Source organism: Mchenga conophoros, linkage group LG5, assembly GCF_057382185.1.
Source record: "Mchenga conophoros isolate Kocher_MC1m ecotype Shallow Benthic linkage group LG5, M_conophoros_male_GT1.1, whole genome shotgun sequence".
NCBI lineage: Eukaryota > Metazoa > Chordata > Actinopteri > Cichliformes > Cichlidae > Mchenga > Mchenga conophoros.
Genome location: NC_140530.1, coordinates 36,930,808 through 36,957,253, shown reverse-complemented (window position 1 = coordinate 36,957,253; position 26,446 = coordinate 36,930,808). Strand labels below are relative to the sequence as shown.

General features: G+C 38.3%; 3 protein-coding genes across 4 annotated transcripts; 2 read left to right on the top strand and 1 right to left on the bottom strand.

The window, feature by feature from the left end:
* The first annotated feature begins 1,965 nt into the window (after positions 1–1,965).
* Positions 1,966–10,534, top strand: LOC146575053 (deoxyribonuclease-1-like). Of its 2 annotated transcripts, XM_085275643.1 has the most exons (10): positions 1,967–2,109; positions 3,266–3,351; positions 3,753–3,847; positions 4,266–4,352; positions 4,875–4,978; positions 6,060–6,172; positions 7,658–7,809; positions 8,837–8,933; positions 9,041–9,136; positions 10,466–10,534. In XM_085275643.1, exons 2-9 carry the CDS (start codon positions 3,271–3,273, stop codon positions 9,092–9,094), a joined length of 783 nt encoding a protein of 260 aa, XP_085131769.1. In that variant the 5' UTR covers positions 1,967–2,109; positions 3,266–3,270; the 3' UTR covers positions 9,095–9,136; positions 10,466–10,534. The 2 variants fall into 2 exon arrangements, with proteins under 2 accessions (XP_085131770.1, XP_085131769.1); XM_085275644.1 differs by lacking the exon at positions 4,266–4,352 and having other exon boundaries at positions 1,966–2,109.
* A 1,280-nt stretch (positions 10,535–11,814) lies between these two features.
* Positions 11,815–23,117, top strand: LOC146575052 (deoxyribonuclease-1-like). Its single transcript, XM_085275249.1, has 10 exons — positions 11,815–11,917; positions 17,039–17,131; positions 17,221–17,315; positions 17,415–17,501; positions 17,618–17,730; positions 19,858–19,970; positions 21,079–21,233; positions 22,034–22,130; positions 22,243–22,369; positions 22,632–23,117. The coding sequence occupies exons 2-10, from the start codon at positions 17,051–17,053 to the stop codon at positions 22,811–22,813; spliced, it is 1,050 nt and encodes a 349-aa protein (XP_085131375.1). The 5' UTR covers positions 11,815–11,917; positions 17,039–17,050; the 3' UTR covers positions 22,814–23,117.
* LOC146575051 (granzyme B-like) lies at positions 23,113–24,924 on the bottom strand. Its single transcript, XM_085275250.1, has 5 exons — positions 24,817–24,924; positions 24,582–24,729; positions 24,001–24,130; positions 23,508–23,780; positions 23,113–23,392 (listed from the first exon to the last, which is right to left on the bottom strand). The coding sequence occupies exons 1-5, from the start codon at positions 24,872–24,874 to the stop codon at positions 23,189–23,191; spliced, it is 813 nt and encodes a 270-aa protein (XP_085131376.1). The 5' UTR covers positions 24,875–24,924; the 3' UTR covers positions 23,113–23,188.
* Between the last annotated feature and the right edge of the window lie 1,522 nt (positions 24,925–26,446).

Below are 26,446 nucleotides of genomic sequence, written 5' to 3'. Positions count from 1 at the left end.
CACGCACAACTTGCTTTGTTTTTCTTTCATGTTCAATTTTATGCAATGACTGGACAAGTGGAGCATGAATTGTCAGGGTTCCTGGGTCAGTAACCCAGTGTTTTCAGCTTGTTCAGGTTCAGTTTATTTTGTCACTCATTCTCATTTTCTGTTGTTCTGTTCCTGTTACTTCTATGTGTCATTAGTTAGATTATGTTCAGCCATTCACTCACCGGTCTCTAATCACTAATCATTCAGTCTGTGTATTGAAGTCTCTCAGATTCATCGGTTCATTGTCGTGTCATTGTTGTTGATGTTAGGTTGTCACTGTATGCTTTGCTCATTCAGTCATTCAGTCCGTCCGTCCGTCTGTCCGTCCGTCAGCCATTTCCTGCTCCTGTTCTGTTCATTCACTCCATCTGCACTAAACACCAGCTTTCACCACAAGTCGTGCCTGTTTTGAGTCATCTCTTCCTCTCCTCCACACACGAAGCCCTGACATGAATGAGATGAAATATGGTTATCTAAGTGATTTTACAGGTTTTATTTAATAATATAGTTTTACATTTTAAATAATCATTTTGTTTATTTATTGTATTTTTGATTTGGATTGAATTTTGCAAATGTATCCAGTTACCTCATTAATGTTTCCACCCGGGGAGGGAGCCTGGCCCAGCTGCCACAGGGCAAGAAGCAGGTTACACCCTGGACAGGTCTCGACAGGGTGCCAGACAGTGGCAGGGCTACAAATGCAACTATAAATGTTATCTTTGAAGCAGTCCTTGCAGACAAAAGTGACACCAGACAGAAATTTAACGCCCCGGTCGCAAGTTTAACTTAACTGTATAGATGTAATATTCTTCTGTGAGAAAAGTACACCCCTCTCACGTATCCCATGGACACATTGGCTGTTTTAATTGCTGCCTTTCTGTATTGTTTTGTTTATTTGAGACAGAAGCGACAATGTCATGTAGTGTTAAGATAACAACTGCTCTACATACTCTGTAAGTAACAAACTAATAAAGTATTCTAATTTTACCAAAACTAGAAGAGAAACTTGTTGAACAGCAGACATCCTGACTTTCTGAGGTAAAACAGTCCAAGTTGCTGAGTTGAAAAAAACAAATGTCTGTTTATATTTATACTAAAGTTTTAAATTCTCTGTATGAATTTGTACAGAAATGTCTTTAGAAGAAAGCTGTAAACATTTTGTTCTACTGTAGAACATTTTAACATCACTTTTTAATCTTTTCATTTTATTAATGATATTGATGCAAAGGAGCTGTGAGCATTATACCTTTTGTTTGGTTATATTTAGTATTTTGTCCAACAAAGAATTAAGAACCCAACTAGCATGACTCATTTGTTCTGTTAATACTTTGTTGCCATTGTTATTATGCAGTTTCAGACAGGCAACATAACAGGAAGGAAACAGCTGCTACCACAGCGTTTGTGAAACAGCCGCACCATCCAGACAAGATGTCTCAGTGGTGTGGGTGTGGAAGGACATTTTTTGTTTTTTTGCACATCAACAGGAAGCATCCTGTATTTTAAAATGACCGGGAAGCAAGAAAGAAGCGGGAATATTTGTGTGTAGGAAGAGATGAAAGGCACAGCTTGAGTCACAGTGGAGGAAAGAAGATTTTTTTATTACCAAGTGAAGCTTTATATATCTCTGAGGATAGAGGAAACTATATTATCTATTTGGTATATGAATGGATTGTCATGAACACAGCCATGGATAAAAACATGTCACACAGCCATACCTCACTGACCCTTTAGACATCTATGTGTTATCCTGAGGCCCTTTTTAACATCATTTCCACAAAAGAACGTCCTCTCGTCTTGTGCTGACAGGAGGCACCAGATAAATATAAAGTTGTGAAAATGTTGCTTGTAATCAATGATTTTATGATTTGATTACTCGCCATGTTAGCTCTGCATTTGGTCTGTGCCATCTCTCAGGGAAGTGTCTGCTGCATGTATGAGCATGCTCATACTGCGTGGGCTGTCTCTCTGCCTGCAGAAACAGTCAGTCAGTCCCATTGATAGCAAGGACAATTCAAAAGGACATCATAGCCAGATTGGTGAATTCCTGTTCTTAGTTTTCTGCATTTTCTACAGAAAAAGGTAAGTTTGAGAAATAATTGCAGGCAATTGAGCAGCTGTTTATTTGACTGGACTTGCAAAATTTGCATTGTGTAATTCAAAGTTAGAATTGGCGGGAAACCAGCTCGACTGCTGTGAAGCTGCCAAAATGATTTTCAGATTATATGCATTTTGTCAGGGGAAGTTTTTTGCAGGTGGGAGATATTTATCTGCTAAAGTCAGCCAAGCAGAAAAAGAAAGTAATAAGTAATAATAATAGTAATAATAATAATAAAAATACTATAATACTATAAAAAGTGTGTTAATAAATACATATTTCAGGAACTGTTAGAAGAACGCGACTGGTTTTGACAGTTCAGATTTGTTTCAGTTTTAAATGAAAGAGTTTCCTGTCTGAAAACCGCACAGTGTGCCAGTTTTAGTGAAGCAGAGTTATCTTCCCTGCTCACTTTATTATTCATCTATTGAGTGAACTGTTGAGGATCTGCACCTGCAAATTTAAATAGACTGAATGAATAATAGTTCATTTCTATTCATGAACAGTGTTTATGAATAGCATGTGCATCCTCTCGTGTCAGTATTTCTTGGTAATGTGTCAACAACACTGCTGTCTGCTTTATGTCTCTTGTGGCTATTAATGAATAAAATCACACTAAGAAAAACGCTTTGCACTTTTTTCTTCTACTGTCTTGTACTTTTTCACTCTATTTTATTTAAAGATAAGGCTAAATGATATAATCTTTCCATGCTAATAAAACACATATGATAATAAATTAAATAATCCTATTTTCTGTACACTTCTGTATGGTTGTGATCATGGTTACACACGGTAAAGCCAAGTCCCAAACAATAAATGTGTAAATTTAATCAAGATATTTGCTCCTTGTTTATTTCCAATGACTAAATTTGGCTCTGCACCTCTCACAGAGGCTCTTGACCAATTCCTCCCTGCTTTGCATCTTTTTATCATCGCCTGAGTTCTTGTGCTCTGGTTTAAATATGTATTTTTTATCTTAAAATGTTTAAACTAATACTTTGGGTGTAGAACTACCAATATTTGTAATGTATTAGACAAACATGCAGAACATCAGCACACTCCATTATCCCTGAGTTGTTAATAAGTTGCTAAACGGTGTTGTTGTTGCTGAAGTCTCTGTTGTTAATTTTGTTTTTACAGTGACCATGAAGATTGCAGCGTTTAATGTGAAGAACCTCGGAATGAAAAAAGTCAATAATGACAATATACTGAAAAACCTTATCAAGGTAAATCATAGTCGTGGAGCACACTGTGACCTTTTTGACTTACTTAGAGTTTTGATTGTGTTTATTAGTTTTGTGCTATTGAATGCAACATGAGGTTAAATTTGTTTGTTTTTTTTAAACACAGTAATCCACCACTACAGTCTGTGCCCTGTTCCTTTTTTTCATATCTCACAAAAATAAGTATATTATCTAAATGCTAACAACACATAGCTGATTATAGGACCATTTATTCCTTTCATTTTCCTGATGTTGTTCACGCTGGCTCATGAAAGCTGATGCATTGTTTAAATTTGTGGTGCTTGCTTAATTGTCTTTGAAGCTTCTTCAAATTACTTCTAATATTTTCTTTTATGCTACAGTCTTTAAACGTGTTTTTTACCGTGTTCATGTGTTTCTCGTAGATTGTGTCCCGGTACAGTTTGGTGGTGATGCAGGAAGTTCAGGACCCCACTGGCAATGCGATGAAAAAGTTTCTCACGGAGCTCAATAAATATGGGTGATTTATCTCAAATTATATAACCTGTAACAATCACAGAACATCTGAGAGGTTTACGATGGAGCAACTGTGGCTTAGCGAGTTGTTGTTTTAGAACAATGTGACTACCGCTGTTAGCCAGTTATTAAACTGGGTGGGAGGAGTTTTGGTTTAAAACTGGCTGGAACCTTCATGTTTTTGCTGATTTTTTTCATATACAGCATGTTTTATGTACGTTCAATACAGATTCTATGCTCAAGGAATAGGTTTGATACTTGAAAGCTGTTAAATCGTTTGTTACTGAAACCACAGAATGAAGACCAGCTGTAAAGTTTCAGCAGCTGTGCGTCACATTTTCACTGGGATTTAAATCGCTGACACGTTTAGTCACACAAAAAAGAATAAAAGTTAAATCGAGCTGAGCTGTGTTTTTCAACAGAAAAAACAAATATCATCCATTTGAGATGCTGAGCAGTGACCCAATAGGACGAAACTCTCACAAGGAGCAGTTTGTCTTCTTCTACAGGTATCCATCACGAGGTTCACAGTTGTGTTTCTGCAGCACCACCTACTGATTAAAAACATTACAATTTGTTTGTGTGGCAAGGCTGGGATGGTCAATTTGGTAAAGTAAATCCGTTGGGCATCTTTCTTTGCCTTTAGACAATAATTCTGATGGCAAAAGAGCCAAACGGGACAGGCAAAAAATAAATAAATAAATTTGTTTGTGTGTGTATCTCAGATAAAGGGAATAAATGTTATTTTGTACCGAAAACTATTTTTTTCTTTTAACTTTTTAAAAGGTTAAACTGAAATCTTTGAACCAGTTTTTGAAAAAACTAACAAATTAACTTCAATTTTAATCTTAAAACTAAAAATAAATATGAATATGAAATAATAACACAAAAGTACAGGAATTGTTGTTCATAGCAATAAGTAAGTCCTTTTTATATTTGAGTGTTTCTGTTTAGCATCCAGGAAATTAATCATTGTCAATCTATCATCCCCAGAAAAGATTAAAATACAGCTGTTTATCTTTGTGTCTCAGACATGATGAAATAAACGTGACAGATTACTACCAGTATGAAGAAGAAAACGAAGATGTGCTTGCCCGAGAGCCCTTCATTGTGATGTTTGAATGTCCAAATACAGGTATGTATGTGTATATGATCTTTGCTTCAGATCAGTCTGACTTGGTTCTCCCGTTTCAGGATAAACACTTAAATCCATTTACTATGATTTAAATATATTATTTATTATTGTTAAATTAGTGGCACAGATATGACCAAGAACAGAAGAAGTACAACAATTTTACTATAAAAATCTACTCTAAGTGCCCAAAGTAAATAAAGTCATTATGTAGGATCATATATTAACCATCCATCCATCTTCTTAACTACTTATCTAATTTGGCGACACAGGTGTTCCGTGTGTACCATCTCATTAGCCCTTTGGTAAAAGGCATGGCACATTCAGGACAGGTCACCAGCCCACCTGAGGGCTACAGACAACCGCTGATGCACCACACTCTAAATTCACAAGTTAACATAGCATACATGTCTTTGGACTGTGTGAGGAAGCCAGCGTACATGAAGAGAGGTCATGCAGTCACAGCGAGGACACGTAAACACAGGAAACTCCCAGCCAGCCAGTAGATTCATACCAGAGATGACTGCAAAATTAGTGTGTACATTACTTTAATATTATAGCTGGGGATTTTTTTAATTTCTCAAACATATATGAATTACTCATATACTTTGTAGCTTTAACCATCATAAAGTGGCCAATAGATGCCTTGATGCTCAATCATCCAGGTAGAAAATCTCTGAAAGTTTCTGTAACGTTTTCAGTGGAAAATGCTACATCCAGGTGAACAGAATCATCTTTTTGGGCATATCTTAATATATCCTTTATTAGTAGATTTATATTTCAAAATATTAAAAGTAACAATTGTTTTGGTGTGCAGTATTTTGGAATCCAAAATAAAGAAGAAAGTAAAAAGCATAGAAATAAGGTGCAAGAATATTAAAGCTGTACTTCAGGAAAATGCTTGAATGCAACAGATTTTTCACTGTAAGACTTACAGTATTATAGACAAGGGGCACCGGGGCAAACCATTTTTCAGGCTCAGTCTGTGCCACCCAATACAGTCAACTTACTAAAGTCACTGGTGCCACCTCATCAAAAGTAAATCAGTAAATCGTATGTTTATAACGTCTCTTTGTGCTTCTAGTTGTGAAGAATCTGGTTCTGATCCCAGTCCACATTGATCCAGATGATGCTGAAAATGAGCTGGAAGCTCTGGATGATGTGGTTGAAGATGCAAGGGAAACATTGGAAACTGATGTAAGCTTTAAATCAATAACATATAATCGATATGTTAAATATGGTACAAAAAAATAACAAATATTTGATTTGATTATCAAGCAATCACATTTTATTTCATAGCACATTTCATACAAGTTAGTGCAGTTTAAAATTCTTCATTACCTCTGCTGATGTTAGACAAGCTGATAATAAGACACAGAGCTGAAAAGGTGTAAGCAGGATGAAGGTACATCAAAATAAAACTAACTTAATAAAAATAACTTTAAGAAAAACCTGAAATGCCCACACTGAAGGTTCAAACTCAAGCGCCCGAGCTATTGTCCTGAATATCATTACTTATCCTACTGATATAAACTGACCTGGTTTGTACACAGGGTTATACAGCTGATAAAAGGTAGGATAGAGAAGAAATACATGTGTTCTTAATTATATAATTTATATAATTAGATATTTAATAATTATATCATTATATAATGTTTTTTAAATCCCAGTTTTTTAATGCCAATATATGTGCTCTGTGTGGCAGTCTGTTCACAACCATAGATAGGAGGCTCCCTTTGTGCAGGAGGTAAGAAATATGAGACAAGAATGCTATGTAGAGCATTCGACTTACAATGTAACCAAACAGATCCATTATTAAAGTAAAAACGAATTCCTTGTATAAATTTAAATGCAATATTATGAAACATGTTAAAGCAAAAACACCATTTCAAATAAATGCACATAGTGAAAACAGCAAATATCAGATCAGATGACATCTCAGCCTTGTGCCATTACTTAATTTACTGTTGGCTCAAAGCCAGCCTGTCTGACATTACATGTATTATGGACCATGTTTGTTTTTTTAATAATTTTGAACTGACAGCATAAAAGATACCGTTATTTCTAAAAATAATAATTGATCATTATAATAGGTAAAAAAGCCCTCTGCCCTAATCCCAGTAAACACTTTCTTGATGACTTTTATCTCAGTCACTCATTTAAGTCATATTCAATAAAACGATAATTTCATTTTGTGCCTTGTAGTCATTTGAAGTGTCTGAAAAAAACAATAATCCATGATATGCTCACATGCTAACATCTTATCACATCTCAGTCATTAGGCAGGGAGAGCGCAGCTTCAAGTCTGAACCTCTCCTCATTCATAACATCTGGTTTAAAAACACCAAGGGCCACATTAACTAACTACTTACATCGGCTCAAACTGTGTTTGGGCATAAAAAATGGATTAATGTGGGTATTTACAGGCTTCATAAGAGGATTCCAAAAAGCTTCAGCTGGTGTTACATTGTTTATATTGTTCCAGCCATAATTTTAGTGGATCTTGCAAAAGTTATTATAAAATGTTAACGGACACTTTCCAAATACTGATGTGAATTTAAAAGACATTTTTAATGAAAAAAGAATAATAAAAAGCGTAAAATGAAAATCGATAATAGCACTGATGTAATCAACATGTGTTATAATTAACAATGCTAATTTTAATTTTGCTTTTTTCTGCAGAACATCATGATTTTGGGCGACTTCAATGCAGATGGACGTTACCTGAATGATGAAACTAGGGAAGCTCTAAGCATCAGTTCTGCTCCTTATTATTGGCTGATAGATGAAGATGCTGACACCACTAGTGGGGCTAATGACCATACCTACGACAGGTTTATTCAGATTTGCCATTTCTAATTCTACTGTCACTGTCTGCAGGGACTCTGTATTTTTTTCACATATTCTTCATCTCTGGATATAGTGTGTGTTGTATTTTGTATATATATTTATGGTCGTTTAGCAGCAATATGGGACAGTACGCTGTACGATTGTACATAGTATGACAATAAAGAATTAAACTTAAGGTCAAGTTACATTTATAAGATTTAATCCAAAATTTCATCTTTGTGTCATAATTCAAGTTATCAAGTGTTAAAAGTAGACAGGGGGGCGGGGCCTTCTCTACAGTGGAACCAGATCCCAGTTTGATTTGGGAGGTTGACTAAAACTTTCCTTCTGATGAAGAATAAAGTTAGGGTTGTATCAGGTGACCCTGAACCTTCCTTTGGTTATGCTGCTATGGTCTTAGAGCGCCGCGTGACTTCCTGTGACACACTGATGGACAGCATTTCTTTTCTACTAAGTCTCTCTTTACTTCTCAGGTATTTATATATCACTGCTCGCTAATTAATGTGTCTTCCACATACTGTGTGGTCCTTATGCTGCAGTATAAACCAACATGTTGTGATTTGGCACAATAAAAATGAACTTGAATATTTCAGTCTAGTTTTCTTAATCACTGAGCGTTAACGGACTCATTGCTGCCCCCAGATGTAGACGAGCAGTAAGCACCCACTGGAAGCGAGGAACAAGTGCAATCATAACCTATTTATTGACCCAGTACATTACAGAAAATTTTGGTTGAACAGTACAAAATATTTCAGCAGCCCTGCAGACCAGCTTGCTTTTTTGTAAAACACATCTGTTTAACCGCCTGCTGTTGAAGAACAGTGGACAGCTGTTGCCTTGAGCTTTGGTGTATCACTGAAAACATTTGTATAAACTGGATTCCCTGCATTGCTACTTGTCACTAGAAAAGTGTGAATGATCTGATCACATATAAATCTTTCTCAATTCAAATAAACGCACAATGGTGTCGATGAAAGTGCACAGAATGGTGACTGTATTTTCTGCCAACAGGATCGTGGTGTATGGAGATGAGATGTATGATGCTGTTGTTGCTAACTCAGCGAAGCCTTTCAACTTCCAGAAAGCCTACAAATTAGGGAAGAAAATGGTAAGACTTTTCACATGGAAGTGTTCACATGCAAACACTCGTATTATAATGTTGTGCATTCTCCACCATGCTGTCTTCAAAAGGATTTCTGACTTGCTTACATTCAGGCTCAATCCATCAGTGATCACTACCCTGTGGAGGTGGAGCTTGAAGAGGATTAACATTTGAAAATGAGCTCATTGAACCTCCAGCAAGGAAGAAAGGTAATTTTTACCCTATGAGGAATATATAGGTGAATGGGTCACCTCAGAAATATTTAAACTTTACAATAGCGATAGCAATCCACTCAGGAGACCTTTGTAGAAAACATAATAAATAAGAAAAGCCCACTCTGCTCACTGAAAAGAAAACTACAAATACACTTCCATTTATATCTAACGCAGACCCGCGCACACATGGATCACACCTGGCTAATCGATTATCCTCTTCCTGTGTGAGGTCAAGGAGAAATTAGGATCCAATACAAAATAAGTGCATATCATGCATTTTTTTCATGCAATTTGAATCAGATTATGAGACTAATGATGCAAATAAAAACAAGAACTCAAGTGATGTAGAGCGAGAATGGACATTAGGAAATTTGTTAACAAAAACGGCAAAAGCACCAATGACTTTTTTATGGATCCAACTTTCACACAAAATCGAAAAACATGACATTCTCTGAAAAAAAAAGTGTTTGGTAGATCCTGCTTTGCTAGAATGAGAGAATGTGAAAACTATAACAAGATGGATCGGGGACAGTGAAGGAAATCTGAAGCTTCAGTTAAAAAAATGTTAAAAGTAAAAAAATGTGACTTTTTCTCCTTGGTTCTGGATGAGCGCTCTGATGTCTGACACAGTTAATCATCTGTTTATGTGGGACAACAAAAGAGTTTGACATTATGGAGGAGATGCTATCAAAGCCCTCAATGAAAACTTCTATGATCCCCAAATAGGCGTACACTGAATTCAGACAAACTGGGAGGTGATCCATCTGATGCCTGTCCAGATCTGGCACAGCAAAATGTCAGACTTTTGAAGCAGAAGATGGAGTGACTCAAATGAACTCAGACCTGAAATTAGTATTTTTCATACACAAAGGGGAGGGTATCAGTCTGTGTAAACATGAACCTTGTGTAGATGTTAACGTCATCAGGGTGAGAGCACTTCAAGTCACTATCACAGCTGGATTTTTATTCTTGCTCACGACATCAGATGTGAACAAATCATTTCATATTTTTTTAATTTCTCTTGTTTTTTATTGAAATATTCTTACTTTGCTTTTAGTGTAGTTTAACGTGTGTTCTATTTGTGTGACGTTTGGGTGTTTTAATTCATTTTTTGTGGTTAATCAGTTCATATTAATTTTTTCTGTTTTATCACATTTTGTCACATCGTATTATTCGCTTTTAACTGAAGTATTTTGAACCTGCATGGAAGTTGCTGTACACATAAGCTTTCATTGATAAAACCTTTGAACGCTTATATGAGATTAATTCTATTTCTGCTTCTGTTGTTTTCGTTGTACCTTTTTGTGACTCTACATCAAACAGGTTCAGAGAAGAAGGCTGCACAGAGTTTTTATTGTTTTATCTGCAATAAACTAATCTGAAAGAATTAAATCTGGTTTGAAAGATTATTAATTTTTGCATTTTGTTTTTCCACAATAAAAAAAACTCTAAAAGACATCAACGCTCAGGTATGCACCGGCTCACTCCTGGTGGCTGCTTGTCAGGGCCTGGCACCTGTGGCTCGGTCGGGCTCCTTCGGGGCTGGGGTGCCCTTGGCCTCTGGGGCTCGGTCCACTCTGGTTGCCCCTCTGTTGGTCTTCCTTGGTCTTTTGTGCTCTGAGGGTCTCTGGATGTCTGGAGCCTGGATCTCCTCCATACCTGCTTCATACCCTGGAGGACGGGGCTATGACTCCCCACACCCTCTAGCAGATCGTTACATGAAGGAACCTTTTGAATACAAGCATGAATACAAACATTACCCATAAGGGGTAGTGGGTAATGTTGGGAAGCACTAATGTGGCAAGGTGTTCTCAGGTTGCCTCTGTGGTGGTCATCTTGTTTTCCTTGTAAGGAGAAGGCCCGCCTCAGTTGCAGCTCTTTTATAGGCCAGTCTGGATTGAGAAGACGTGGTCTCTAGAGTATTCAAAGCTGGAAAGAAATGGATAGGGGGCCATTTAGAGAAGTTGCTGTCTGTATGTGCAAAAGATTGCACATACAGAAATACTTCAGTTAAGGCAGAATGATGTCTGATGTTTTCCTCACCACACCTCTCTGCGTAACATCCAGTAAATCATATTAGTGGAGGTGAGGCCAACAAACATTGACTGGCTGCAGGAGCTACTGTCAGGGTAGCTGTCAGTCAAAGCAGCCACGTGCATAAAGTTAAACCTTAGTAAAATCCACTGTGGTTCTTCCCTTGTACAGCTGTTATGACGTTATGACTTGGTTAAATAGCCTTAAAGACTAAACCTTTTTGGTTTAATTCAGGATGTTTGCTTTTTTTTTTCTTACAGCCTGGAAAAAAAATTGTTTCTTTTAAACACTCAAGTCTGGTGTTTGACCTCCTCTTGAATCCAACTTCAAAAAGAACTACAGTTCTTGGCACTGCACAATACAAGATTCCCCTTTTCCTCCTTGGGCTGGAGGCCTGTATCTCTGATGACTACAGGGCGCCCTCTATTGGTGTCTACCAGCCAGTGAACATGAAACGGGTATTTTAGGTTAACTGAAGGTAAACGTTTTCCCATGACTGCAGCAGAGTGCTGCGGGTTGATGATAAACCCCTCAGCTGTATGCAAACACAGGAAACACCGCTGCTGATAACAGACACAGATAGGCGTGGTGTGGTTTTGCATATGCTGTATATGTAGTGTGTGTGTGTGTGTGGTTGAGAACTTCCTAGTCCAGTTTGTTTCTGCAAAAGTCAGCTTCAGTCTGTTTGCTGGCAGATTAGCCGCTTCTTTCATTTTTCATTCTGCTGTTTTACCCACACTCGTGAGTATTATTTTTACATTTTTAGTTTTCTTACTTTTATAAAACTAAATGGTCATCTGCGTTAGTTAGAATTCCTCACTTTAAAAAAATGAGTAAAATATGTTTTGCATTCATTATAAGGGGAGTCAAAATGAAACCCAAATACTTCTGTTTGTGCTCATTTGTAATGTTTGAAAACCTACAATGTCAGCGAATGAACAAAGAGCTGTTATATCTATAGAGTTATATCTCTACTTAGTGGCCATTCAAAGAATCCCTTATTTAAAAAGTTTTAATTCAAGTGAAATAAAACAAGGAACTAAATATAAGGTTTTTTTTAACTTCCTTGTATTTCTATATTTTTAAGAAAAATATACATCAATTATTCTGCACGGATAAAAATGTTTTAAACAGCAAACATGCCATTATCTTAGTTTGGAATACTACATATAATAATATGCCTCATTACTAATAAACTATTTCTGAGCTTCAATCTATTACTTTTGCTACATTGAGCTAATTTTGCTGCTAAAACCTGCTGATGAATTAGACAGGTGGAGTTTAGTATTGGTCAAATCAAGGAAAATGGTGGTTTTTGGGGATCTTAATGCCATCTTGACACTGTCACTTGAGCTGTCTTTGTTCTCGCCATATTTGTCTAGGTTCCCATGGAGACAGGATTATTTGGGAATCTCAAAAGATTTTTATAGTAAAGTAGCATAGGAGTGGTCATATATGGCACACATCATACAGAGGTCATACCGAGGTCAGAGCGTGCCTAGAGAGAAGCTGCCATGACCCAGACACTAGAACAGGATGCTGGAGTGGTTACGATTGTCACCACACAGCAAGAGGTTTCCTGGTTCATGTCACGCTGAGCTGTGTGGCTGGTTGGACCCACGCGCAGGACTCAGAGATGGAATATTTAACTCAAGGCGGTAATATTTATTCACTGGCAGAAAACAAACTTTACATGAGCACTAAAACAAAATTCAAACTAGGAAGTATGATCTAAACTGGGAGTTCATGATTTGGCATGACATAACCTGACAAAACATGACGACTGAGGAAAACACAACTAACGCAGAGGACGCGACAACGACAGGGAAAAACACAGGGCTTAAACACATACTAGCGTAATCAGGGAATGGGAGACAGGAGGGAAATGCACTCATGACGAGACACAGGGGAGCAGAACTGAAACCATAAACATGGGACAAGGACTACCAAAGTAAAACAGGGAACAAAGACAAAGCACCAAGACACAGACTAGACACTAAGACATGGGAACATAGGAACCTGAAGCACAAAGATGATACAAAACAGAAACCGCAATCCAAGGACTAAAGATGTAACAGAAAACCATAAATCATAATAATTATATTTAGAATTATCAGTTCACCAATAAATACAAAGCACTGGGTCCATGATCCAGTACCGTGGCAATTCAAATTCAAGCTGTGGCTTTTCTGTGTGAGGTTTGAATGTTCTCCATTCACCTGTGTGTGTGTGTGACTTGTAGTTAAAAGCACTTTGACTGATCAGTTTTATTTTTTATTCACCTTTATTCATACAGGTAGTCCCATTGAGACTCAATGTCTCATTTACAAGAGAGACCTGTTGCAGACAAACATATTAAAATTAGATTAGATTAGATGAAACTTTATTAATCCCTCGGGTGGGTTCCTCCAGGAAATTCAGTTTCCAGTAGCAAAGCACCGAAAGAAGTTGCATGTTACAGATACAGATACAGTTACAACAATAAAAAAGACATAAGTAAATAATAAAACAAACAATAAAATGGCTAAATATGTCTAAAGTACAAAACAAGAACAAGTCCCCAGAGACGATATCACCAAAACATTTGTACGTCTTTTGCAAGTCAAATCAATTGAGAGAGCTTCAAATCCTTCTGCAATGAATTCCAAGAAGTCGGGGCAGAAAAGGAGAATGCTTTCTGTAATGATGTCCTGAGACCGCAGTCTATGACTAAACCTTTTGCATAACATGTACTCTGATACCAATAAAATGATAAAATGATACTGATGAACCATCCTGCATAAGACCAATGAGGACCAGTCTACCAGACAATAAAGTACAGTGTTGCGTTAAAGGTTTACAGACAGTTATAAAAAATAGTGACCCATGATAGACAGAATCCAACAGATGAAGAGAGTGAGCAGAGACAGTCATATAAATTATATCACTGTAATCCAGGATGGGTAAAAAAGTGGCAGCAAGCCTTTTTGTGGCTGTGAAAAAGAAACATGATCTGTTTTTGAAAACGAACCCCAACTGCAGCCTCAGTTTCTTTAAAAGATCGTCAATGTGTGGCTTAAAGGAGAGACTCAGGCACAATTCAATCAATCAATCAATCAATCAATCAATCAATCAATCACAATACCTAGGTATTTGTATGAGGCCACAGTTTCAGTAGAAATGCCTTGAGCAGATACAAGAGAAGGAAGTACAGTGGGGCAAAAAAGTATTTAGTCAGCTACCGATTGTGCAAGTTCCCCCACCTAAAATGATGACAGAGGTCAGTAATTTGCACCAGAGGTACACTTCAACTGTGAGAGACAGAATGTGAAAAAAAAAATCCATGAATCCACATGGTAGGATTTGTAAAGAATTTATTGGTAAATCAGGGTGGAAAATAAGTATTTGGTCAATAACAAAAATACAACTCAATACTTTGTAACATAACCTTTGTTGGCAATAACAGAGGTCAAACGTTTACTATAGGTCTTTACCAGGTTTGCACACACAGTAGCTGGTATTTTGGCCCATTCCTCCATGTAGATCTTCTCGAGAGCAGTGATGTTTTGGGGCTGTCGCCGAGCAACACGGACTTTCAACTCCCGCCACAGATTTTCTATGGGGTTGAGGTCTGGAGACTGGCTAGGCCACTCCAGGACTTTCAAATGCTTCTTACGGAGCCACTCCTTTGTTGCCCGGGCGGTGTGTTTTGGATCATTGTCATGTTGGAAGACCCAGCCTCGTTTCATCTTCAAAGTTCTCACTGATGGAAGGAGGTTTTGGCTCAAAATCTCACGATACATGGCCCCATTCATTCTGTCCTTAACACGGATCAGTCGTCCTGTCCCCTTGGCAGAAAAACAGCCCCATAGCATGATGTTTCCACCCCCATGCTTCACAGTAAGTATGGTGTTCTTGGGATGCAACTCAGTATTCTTCGTCCTCCAAACACGACGAGTTGAGTTTATACCAAAAAGTTCTACTTTGGTTTCATCTGACCACATGACATTCTCCCAATCCTCTGCTGTATCATCCATGTGCTCTCTGGCAAACTTCAGACGGGCCTGGACATGCACTGGCTTCAGCAGCGGAACACGTCTGGCACTGCGGGATTTGATTCCCTGCCGTTGTAGTGTGTTACTGATGGTGACCTTTGTTACTTTGGTCCCAGCTCTCTGCAGCTCATTCACCAGGTCCCCCCGTGTGGTTCTGGGATCTTTGCTCACCGTTCTCATGATCATTTTGACCCCACGGGATGAGATCTTGCGTGGAGCCCCAGATCGAGGGAGATTATCAGTGGTCTTGTATGTCTTCCATTTTCTGATGATTGCTCCCACAGTTGATTTTTTCACACCAAGCTGCTTGCCTATTGTAGATTCACTCTTCCCAGTCTGGTGCAGGTCTACAATACTTTTCCTGGTGTCCTTCGAAAGCTCTTTGGTCTTGGCCATGGCGGAGTTTGGAGTCTGACTGTTTGAGGCTGTGGACAGGTGTCTTTTATACAGATGATGAGTTCAAACAGGTGCCATTCATACAGGTAACGAGTGGGGGACAGAAAAGCGTCTTACAGAAGACGTTACAGGTCTGTGAGAGCCAGAGATTTTCCATGTTTGAGGTGACCAAATACTTATTTTCCACCCTAATTTACAAATAAATTCTTTAGTAATCCTACCATGTGAATTCATGGATTTTTTTTCACATTCTGTCTCTCACAGTTGAAGTGTACCTCTGGTGCAAATTACTGACCTCTGTCATCATTTTAAGTGGGGGAACTTGCACAAGCGGTGGCTGACTAAATACTTTTTTGCCCCACTGTACTGCCGGCACCCTCTTTCTGTTTGAGAACAGCTTGACTGTTTTCCCCCTTTATTTAAAAGAGCACAACAATAAGTAATTGTATCATGTGCATAAAAATGAACAGGCATCTAGATTTTGTCTCACACTGTTTACATAGTAAATAGTAGTATTTCCTATGTAAATAATGTAGGCCCCAGGACAGAACCCTACGGGACTCCATTAGTGACATTTAAAAAAAAAAACTGGAAGAGAGACCACTGAGCTGCAACTGCTTTGTTTGAAAGTCCAATTTCCAGTTATCTCTGACGTAAAATTCTATAGTCAACTGTTTAAAAGCTTTGAATAGATCAATAAAAAGAGCTGCACAGTACTTATTTGCGTCCGAGGCTTCATGGGGGTCATTGAGAAATTTTAGGGAAGCTGTGACAGAACTGTGCAGTTTCCTAACTCTAGATTGGAAAGGAGATAAAATACTATTTTACTCCCGATAACAAAGGTTGATTATTAACCAACCTTAGCTAAGACAGAGTTTGGAAATTGGACTGTAATTATTATTAACCATTGAAGAATCACCACCTTTCAGTGGTGGGAGTACAAAGGCACACTTCCACATCTCTGGTAAAGGACAAGTGTAACATTTAAAACATAAATTATCCCTGCTCTCTGAAACCTTTATTTAGGATTAAACATACATTTAATATAAACTTATTATTGGGAATTCTTACCCAAGGTCAAAAAAACCTTTCATGTGCCAAATGTTACTGCAATGATAAACCGCATTAGAGGAACTGGACTCCCTGGAACTTCTCCATTTTCAATAAAAGCTGCAATTTCTCAGGCCTTCACCTGGGAAATTGTAGCTTTAAAGTGATCAGAGACATGTTTTAGAATATACATGTCGCAATACAACCAACCACAGTTTTTTCAGTGTTTAAGTTTTAGTTTCTCTTTCTTCCCTTTGCTTTGGTTTCTTCTTTTTTCTGCCACGCTTCTCCATTTTCTTCCTCTGTTTTGATTCAGCAGACGTTTGAGCAACTCATCACACACTGTGTGTTGGTCGTCTAAAACAGAGTTGATCTCTTGCAGAATCAAGTCAGAATGAAGATAGCAGCCTTTAATGGCAAGAACCTGGGACATAAGAAAGTCCATGACAAGTCTGTCGTCAAACACCTCACCAAGGTGATAATAATTTTACCTTTACAACAGAAAGCTTTAAATACAACATCAATGACAAAATGTGTAACACTTAAATGATGTGTTTCCTCCAGATCATATCTCGGTACAGTGTGATTGTCCTGCTGGAGGTGGTGGATAAGAGCGGCAAAGCCATGGAAACGTTACTTCAAGAACTCAACAAAACTGAGTGAGTTCCCTGCAGTGATAGTGTGTGTATTTAATTATTTTTATTTACAACATTTTTATGTAGAAAACTGCATGTTTAAGTTGCTTCTGTTTTCCTCAGCACTAACAGAAAACACCCCTACAAAAAAACTGCCAGCAAACAACTGGGACGAGACACCTACAAGGAGCAGTATGTCTGTTTCTACAGGTGTGTGAGTCTAAGTTCACTCGAATACAACATCTCAGTGGTTATTAATCAGACTTTAATTTGTGAGATTCATGGCCAGACACACTGATGTCTGACTATTTGTGTTTATCTCTCAGACCAGATGAAGTGACGCTGAAGGACTCACACCAGTATGAAGATAATCAGGCTGGAGATGAAGATGCCTTTGCCAGAGAGCCCTTCATCCTGCGGTTTGATTGTCCAACTACAGGTTTGTGCTTTTTACTGTGTTTCAGTAACGCTTTAGGTTACAAAACAAAACAAGTGGAAGTGCCAACCACTGCAGTTCTACATTTTAAAACTTTTGTTTAACCCTGCTGCTTATTTGTACTCCAGTTTTGATGACAAATCCTTTTATTTTATCAGTTTCATAATTCATACTAATCAGTGTTGAGCCTTTAAATAGAGAGTTTGTGAGGCAAGATGAAGAAGCAGCATGCTGCTCTTGTCTTCAGTCATCTGTACTGAGTTTCAGTTACAAACAGTACCACCTCATCCACATTTTCTTTGCATGAATATAGTCAGTAGCACACTAACACATATTTCACATACATTTCTACAGAAATCATATTTTAGGTAGTGCATAACATGAACTGTAAGCTGGAACATATGCATCTTTTTGATTTGAGCTGACACTTTAGCTGACTTCTCACAGTATTGAAATTATAGTTTTAGGAATTACAGAAAATCTCTCAATAACTAGCTTACATGGAAATAATGTCAGAAATTAAATGAAATGTCTTTGTCAGAAAAATGAAATGCAAAACAAATCGCTGTGGAGGGTTTGTGTATCCCAGGGATCCTGAGGACTCTGTTGTTATGGGTTTTCTATGATGGCAAATTCGTCTTGGGTGATTTAAAAGCCCCTATGAGTATAAAATATAGCAAACAGTTCATTTTGCCCAGGATAGAGTTACCGGGTCCCTCCCTGGAACCAGGCCTAAGGGTGAGCGCCTGGCTGCTGGGCCTTAGTTCATGGGGCACAGCCGGGGACAGCCCGAACAGGGGACATGAGCCCACCCTCCTGTTGGTCCACCACCAGCAGTTGTAGGGGTTGGATGCAGTGTGTGCTGTGTTGAGTCCAGGAGCACAAGCACCCTGGCAGATCAATCCCCAGCTACCGAGTGTCATGTTTCGGCTGTGTACAGGCAGGAGAAGGACCCAAACGCAAAACTCACGACAACGAAATTAAACTCAAAAAGCTGCTTTATTGCAGAATGGCATGGAAAACTAAACTGGGACATGGATAACTAACACACAGGGAAACACAGCCATGAGGGAGACTACGACACTGACAAGGAGAAACACAGGGCTCAAATACACGAGGGAACAAGACACAGAAGGAGAGCACAGCTGGGAGTAATCAGGCTGGATGAGACAAGGGAAGCAAAACTAGAAACACTGACATGAGACATGGACCTTCAAAGTAAAACAGGAAACACACTGACTGAACTCTAGACATGTAAACTTAACAGCAACTGGGGAGACAGAACATAGGGACCTGAAACATGGTACAAAAACGTCACAGTAGACACAACATGGAACACAGGGAAGCCATATTACAAAGCCAAAGAACTAAACCTATGATAACCATAACTGAGACCTAGGGAAACAAGAAACACTACAACAAAGGTTTCAAAACATAAACCATAATATAAAAACACAAGATCTCTTCAAAACAAAATAGGAAACATAATGAGACGCAGACATGATAACCAGAACTTGACAACGTAAGACACAGACATGAAACACATGAAGAGCAGGGGAGACTTAACATGGGTTGGAAACACAAGGGGGAACTAATAAGCAAATGAACATAGGAGACCTAAAGAGCTTAAACATACTATCAACATCAAAATGAACTAAAGCTCAAAACACTGGGTCATAAGACCCAGGATCGTGACACCGAGACTAACGACTGGGACATGGAATGTCGCCTCTCTGGTGGGGAAGTGCTTCTAACGTCAACTGAGGATACTGTCGGGTTGTGGCAGAAACACTCTGAGGATCTCCATATTCCCACTGACACGTCTTCTGTAACCAAGCAGAGTGTGGGGATGAGGGGGACGACTTGTCCATCACTGGGGGGTGAGGTGACTGTGGCAGTTAAACAACTCCTTGGTGGCAGGGCCCCTGGGGTAGATGAGGTTGGCCCTGAATTGCTGAAGGATGTTCGAGGGCTTGCTGCCACTTGTCCTCACCTGGGCTAAGTTGAGCCACTGAACAAGACCCCTGAACCGTGTTTATGGAAAGACTAAACTGACACTGTGAATTTGTAATATTTACTCTATTCAGGTGTACTTTGTATTGAGGCCTCTTTGCTTGTGAACTCTTTCAGTTGTACAAGATCTGGTCCTGATCCCTGTGCACACAAAGCCAGAAGACACTCTGAAGGAGCTGGACGAGCTGCACGATGTGGTTGAAGACATCAGGAAGAAATGGAAAAATGATGTAAGTTTGAGACAAGAGCACTAAGAGTTTAGTTCCTGTGTTTCTCTCCTCTCTGAGACACCTTCTTTAGATTTTGGTTGCTTCGTGGTTTGATCATAGTAATTTGTTGAGTTGTAGATGAGATTATTTTTTCCTTCAGCGGTAGCAAAATATTGAAATGCATACATTAATAAATTATTTTATTATAAAAATTGTGTGGATGTGTGTGAACACACACACTCCACATCTTCTCGAGCTCCTCTCTGAGCTCCTGCTATTTCTCCAGCTTCTCGTGTTCCTTCTTTCTGATGTTGCTGTCATTGGGAACCTCTACATCGATCACTACGGCCGTCTTCTTCTGTTTGTCTACCACCACTATGTCCGGTTGGTTAGCCACCACCATTTTGTCCGTCGTTATCTGGAAGTCCCACAGGATCTTAGCTTGGTTACATATATATATATAAAAACTTAAACTTCATGCATGCATTTACTGTATTACATTTTATAGATGTTTTGCATGTTAATTACATGTAAATTCTGTCTGGGTTTGATAAAGCATCACAGACCAAAAACCATCTTGAAGATAAGCTATGCAGGAAACATTGGAGTTTGAAAGTGAGCAAGACAAATTTTTAAAATATATCTTTTTATTATTATATTAATCAGAATCAGAATCAGAATCAGAATACTTTATTGATCCCTGGGGGAAATTATTTTTTGTTACAGTGCTCCATTTTAAACCAACAATATTATATGTTAATATTATCTTTTTTTTAATCACATAGTGAATCAGAATCAGATTATATTTTAACTATTTGATTTTGTCTTTCATGTAAACAAACTGATAACAGCGGAGTTGAAAAAAATAACAGCTTTAAATACACAAATGCATAAAGTTCCTGATTCATCGTATCCTGTTTCTGTGCCTTTCAATTGGCCTCTTACAGTGAAGTAATTTGCAGTAAACCACAGAGAGTGGTATTCAGTTATTGTTCTGCCAGCTCCTCACAGAATTATGCAATAATAATAATTATATGACACCACATAAACCTTGGTGCTGTTATTTAATGAATCTGTCATTGTATTAAGTGAGTTCTGCTCTCTGTCGACATTTTCATTTCTTTTGTAGAACATTATGATTTTGGGGGACTTTAATGCAGACGGACGATATCTCTCCAAGAAGAAGAAGGAAAAGATCCGCATCTGCTCTCCGTCCTACGATTGGCTCATTGATGACGATGTCGACACCACAGCTAGCAACAACAATGATAACACCTACGACAGGTGACACACATGATAATGACATAGGAGGAAACTAAAGACTCATTTTTATTTGGCCAAGTTTGTGCAAACAAACAAGGAATTTGACTCCGGTTCACTTTTCTCTCTTCATGCTGTGAAAGAAATGTGTGTGTTTATATATGTACACACACAAACACACACATACATAAAAAGCAGCGGGTTATTTCAGCGTTCATCAGAGTGACAGCGTGGGGGGAAGAAACTGTCTCTGTGGTGGCAGCATGTTTAGTAAACAGCGTCTGTAACGCCTGCCTGAAAGCAGCAGTTTGAACATGTGAGAGCTCAAAAAGAGGAAGATACTTCTACAAGAAATAATATTAATGAAAATTAGTGAGTATATTACTCTTCATATTATCTGCACTATCACTCCACATTTCTCCATATAAGGACACAAGTCGAGGTAAAGTGGACGGAGTGACGACTTTCTTTCAAGAGAGAAATCTGCACCACTGAAGCAAAAACCAGGAGAAAGAAACAGACGAACTAATTCACATAGGAAAATATTCATGAATCACTGATTGATGTCTGTACAGTTTACTTTGTGGGGAAGCACTATTTGTGTATTTTTGTGAGCTGAGCGACAACAAAGCCTCTGCAACATGGCCGACAGGCCTTTTTTTATTATTAAACAGAGTGCCTCTCACAGCTAACGTCTAATGTTAGGGACATTAGGGAATTTCAAACTGAGAGAAAAATAAAGGGATAATTATTGGAACTTCACACTGAAAAGTGTACAGAAAGAAGTTCTTAATTTTTTTATGTGTCTCCTCTTCCTCAAACAGAATTGTTGTGTATGGAGAGACCATGTCGAACGCCATCGTCCCCAACTCGGCCAAGTCTTTCAACTTCCAGCAAGAGTTTAAGCTGACTGATGAGGAGGTGAGACTCACTTATGTGTTTGTCTAAACCGAAAGATAGAAATGATTTGACAGTTGACATCATTTTAAAGGACAGCATCAGTGTTGTTGTTTAACTATATCTACTCTCTAAGGCACTCAGCATCAGTGACCATTACCCCGTGGAGGTGGAGCTGAAGACCAGAGCAGGAAGACAGAAAAGGATGGCTGTGCCTGACGGGACAGAGATGACATCTGGGGAAGAACAGTCTCAGAAGAAAGGTGTCTGAGATGGTTTAATAAAAATGAATTTTATAAAGGAGCAAATACCTCATGAATCTCAGGGCTGATCTCAGTTCAGTTAAATTCTAATTAATTATGCAGAGTTGCTGCTTGTTTCGGAATCAAAGTGATGTGACATATCTCATTTTAACTGAAATACACTAATAGTAACAAATTTATAGCAAACATGTTCTGCAGTGTTGTATCCTGGATGCTTCTGAGAGCAGATTTTACATTTCCTTCTTCTAATATTAAACAACAGTGAAACAGACCAAACCAGCAGGGTCACCAAAGATGGCGCCCAAGCGAGCGGGAGCACCGAAGAAGAAAAAAGATGAACCAGACAGACAACAGAAGAAGAAGAATGTGAGAACAAAAAGGAAGCGAGGGCGGGCATCCAACACGCCAACCAAGAGAAGACGTCAGGATGTTCAATGTTCATGATCTTACTATTAATTTTAAAAAGTAGAGTTACTGTAGTTAGAGCAGATAGTATTAAAATGTCAAAGCTTCTGTTTGTTTGATTTATTAGACCACATCAGGTGGTTCTCTGTGATACCAAAACACCTTCTGTTAGTCTCTAGTATTTATAGTACTCGACAAATCAGGATGAATGTACTGTAGCAATGAAAAATTTGTTTACAAATATTAGTATTGCATGAATTCATTTTCCATGGCAAACTGATATCAATGTTTTATAGACATGTTTTTGAAGTCATAATAAAATATTTTTCATGCACAGAGACAATACTGTTCAAACATTTTCTTTATTCTGCATTGAGAGCAAAAGCTGACAGAGGCACAGCTTCCTGTAAACACTTACAGTGTGCTGACACAAAGCTTTTTGTAATTTTTTCCCTTGAGAATCTTCGTGATCCAGTTAAGGTATTTTGAGATGTCCGTATAGACATTGGGGACATCCGGATAGTTACAATTTCCCAGCTCGGTTCTTGGAATGCTTTTGTTGAAAGAAACAATACCGACAGCCATTCCCTTGCAGACCAGAGGGCCACCAGAATCACCCTGTGAGGAGGAAGTATTTACTTTGTTCATGTGATACTTAATGCAGAGTGCTCATATATTTCTCAACAACAGAGCAGTTAGCAATGACTTTTCAAGGAAAGGACAGAAAAGGTACCTGACAGAATCCTTTTGTTATGTTGTATCCACCTGCACAGATAATATTGGGAGGAAGATTGTATCCAGGAACCTTTTGAGCCCAAGCATTCTGGCAGACTTGTGGGCTGATGACCGACACATTCACCACTCTCAGGTCGTCAACAACACTACCGTAAGTGTTTATCTTACCCCATCCAGCCACTTGGCACTTCTCATTTTCCTTTAATGTCATTTCATGTAAGGGAAGTCGAATGAATTGAATTCTTTTGCTTGGTCGGACAGGTGTAGACAGCTAGAGGCACAGAATTAAAGAGTAAAGATTATAAATGAGTGAAAACCATGTAACTGCAATAGAGAACATTTATCTTTTATCTTTTTTTTAAGTACTTCATACTTTAACTAGAAATGCCTTGTTTTAAATGAGCAGCTTGCAAAATAGAACACTCAAAAATTTAAAAATTCTTATGTGATTTAAGAAAATAAAAAAGACAAAAAAAGACAAAAAGCCTTACTTCTAGGAGCATGATGTCATATCCATGGCCAACATTCTTATAATCTGGGTGTTTGCATTTCTTGGCAATCTTCATTTTCTTATCAGCCTTCTTGAGGTTGTGGTTACCGAGAACTACACGTTTAAGATCCCTGAATAAGATATAATTCTGAGATCATCAGAATTAGATTTTCTGCAGTTGCATGCACAACAAGATGAACAAAAACTAAATGATAAATTTCTTTTTTATTAAATTCAATTTTATTTATTCACTACAACAGTTACTTCAAGGTTCTTAGCACGATTGTTGCAATAATTCAGATGGTATCAGAATTATTATATTATTATGATCATTAGATACATATACTCACAAACACACACATACAGTATATATATATACATATATATATACAGATAGATAGATAGATAGATAGATAGATAGATAGATAGATAGATAGATAGATAGATAGATAGATAGATAGATAGATAGATAGATAGATAGATAGATAGATAGATAGATAGATAGATAGAGAAGCATAGGACATTTTAAGGCAATCATTTGTTTTCCTAATCAGGAATTTCCTCAAAGAGGTGATTACTTACAGGTCACAGTGTGCAGCAGTCATTACAAAGTCCTCAGAAACAAGAAATCCTCCACAAACATGGTTTCCTCCGTGATCCTGCACTGATGCCATATACAGCATTTCGTTGTCTGGGGCTATTTTCCCATCTATAATTTTACTTCCAAGGACTAATGGAAGTAGGAGGAAAATAATTTAATTAAAAATATTAATATTCCACATGCAGGCTGGAGAAGAGTATTCATGGTGCAACTTACCATTTTGCCCGAGGAATGTCAGCATATGAACGACCACAAATTGTTGCAGAGCAAACATCTCGCTGGTGAAAGGCTTGACCTGTCAGCTTGAGACCGAGGGGTCAGTCCTTTTGAGTCATGTGTTTATACATTTATAACACATGACTTTTAACCACTTCCTAGGGAAGTGTGGTTTTGAAACTTTCTACAGTAAGTACTTCGTTATTACTATCTGTTATATGTGCACCCCTTTCCCACTAACAGTAATGAATTTCAAACAAAAGACAGCTAAAGTCCAAAGGCATAAACCAGATTAGTGGCCTGTTAAGTCAGCGGTCCCCAACCTTTTTGCGCCACAGACCGGTTTATGCCCAACAATATTTTCACGGACCGGCCTTTAAGGTGTCGCGGATAAATACAACAAAATAAAACTAGTACCGGTACCGAAAAAAAAAGATTTATTCATAACACACGTGAAAAGACCCACGAAAACCGAGTTAACAATAAAAATAACAAAATAACGCTAAAAACCAATAAAAACCCTGAAAACCACACATTTCACACCCGAGCCTCAACTCTCGCGGCCCGGTACCAAACGACTCACAGACTGGTACCGGTGATTAGATTAGATTTTAATTGGGGAAATTTTGCCTCAGACAGTCAGAAATATTATAATTCTGATCAGTTATCAATACTGAGACTCGTGATACTTCGTCAGCGGTGTGAGCATCACAGCAGATGCCATTTAGTCAAAGTAACTGAGGATAAAACACAGAAAAACATGAAGGAGATTTTCCTGGCCATAAACATTAAAAATATTCTGCAGTAGAACAAAAATGGAAGAAGACCATGAATCATGAATCTGATGCTGCTGAAGTGAAGTGAGGTTTTATTAGAGACACAAATATTTGCGTATTGCAATTTGGCATAATTTCAAAAGTTTCGTCTTCATTTCTTCAGTGTTGAACTGAAAAAAAACCCATCATCTGACAGCACTGTACACAACGGTAGACTGTCACATAATAAGCAAGCGAATTGTCATGGTCCTGGGTCGGTGACCCAGCGTTTTTGGTTTTTGTACTTTTACTTTTGATAGTTTTATGTATTATGACTGTTGTGTTTTGGCTTCCCTGGGTTTAGTTTGTGTTCCCTCTGTTTGGTGTCATCTTTGCCTGTGTATCCCCTTTTGTGTATTAAGGTCTCTGTGTTAGCTCGCGTCTCTGAGTCTGTGTGTGTCTGATCTCAGTGTGTTCAGTTTACTTTTTCCCTGTCTCGTTATGCCTGAGTACTCCCAGCTGTGCCCTCCTTTTGTGTCTCATTCCCTTGTTATCCTTCTGTGTATTTAAACCCCGTGTTTGCATCTGTTAGTTGCTGGTTCGTCTGTGTTATTTGGGGTTTTCTTGTCAGTGAATCGCCCTCCGTCATCCTGTGAACTCTCCCTGCAAATTGCTTTCTCTCGTGTTCAGATTTGTTGTTTAGGTTTTAGTTTTCCCAGTGTAGTTTATTTCTAAGTTCTGTTTTTCGCCACACTCACCTTTTGTTTGTTATCACTCGGGTTCTGTGTCAATAAAGCCCTCTCACTTCACTGCATATCCACATCTTGGGTCCTTTGTTAAATTCACACGGCTCGCCCCGGCAACCTGTGACACGA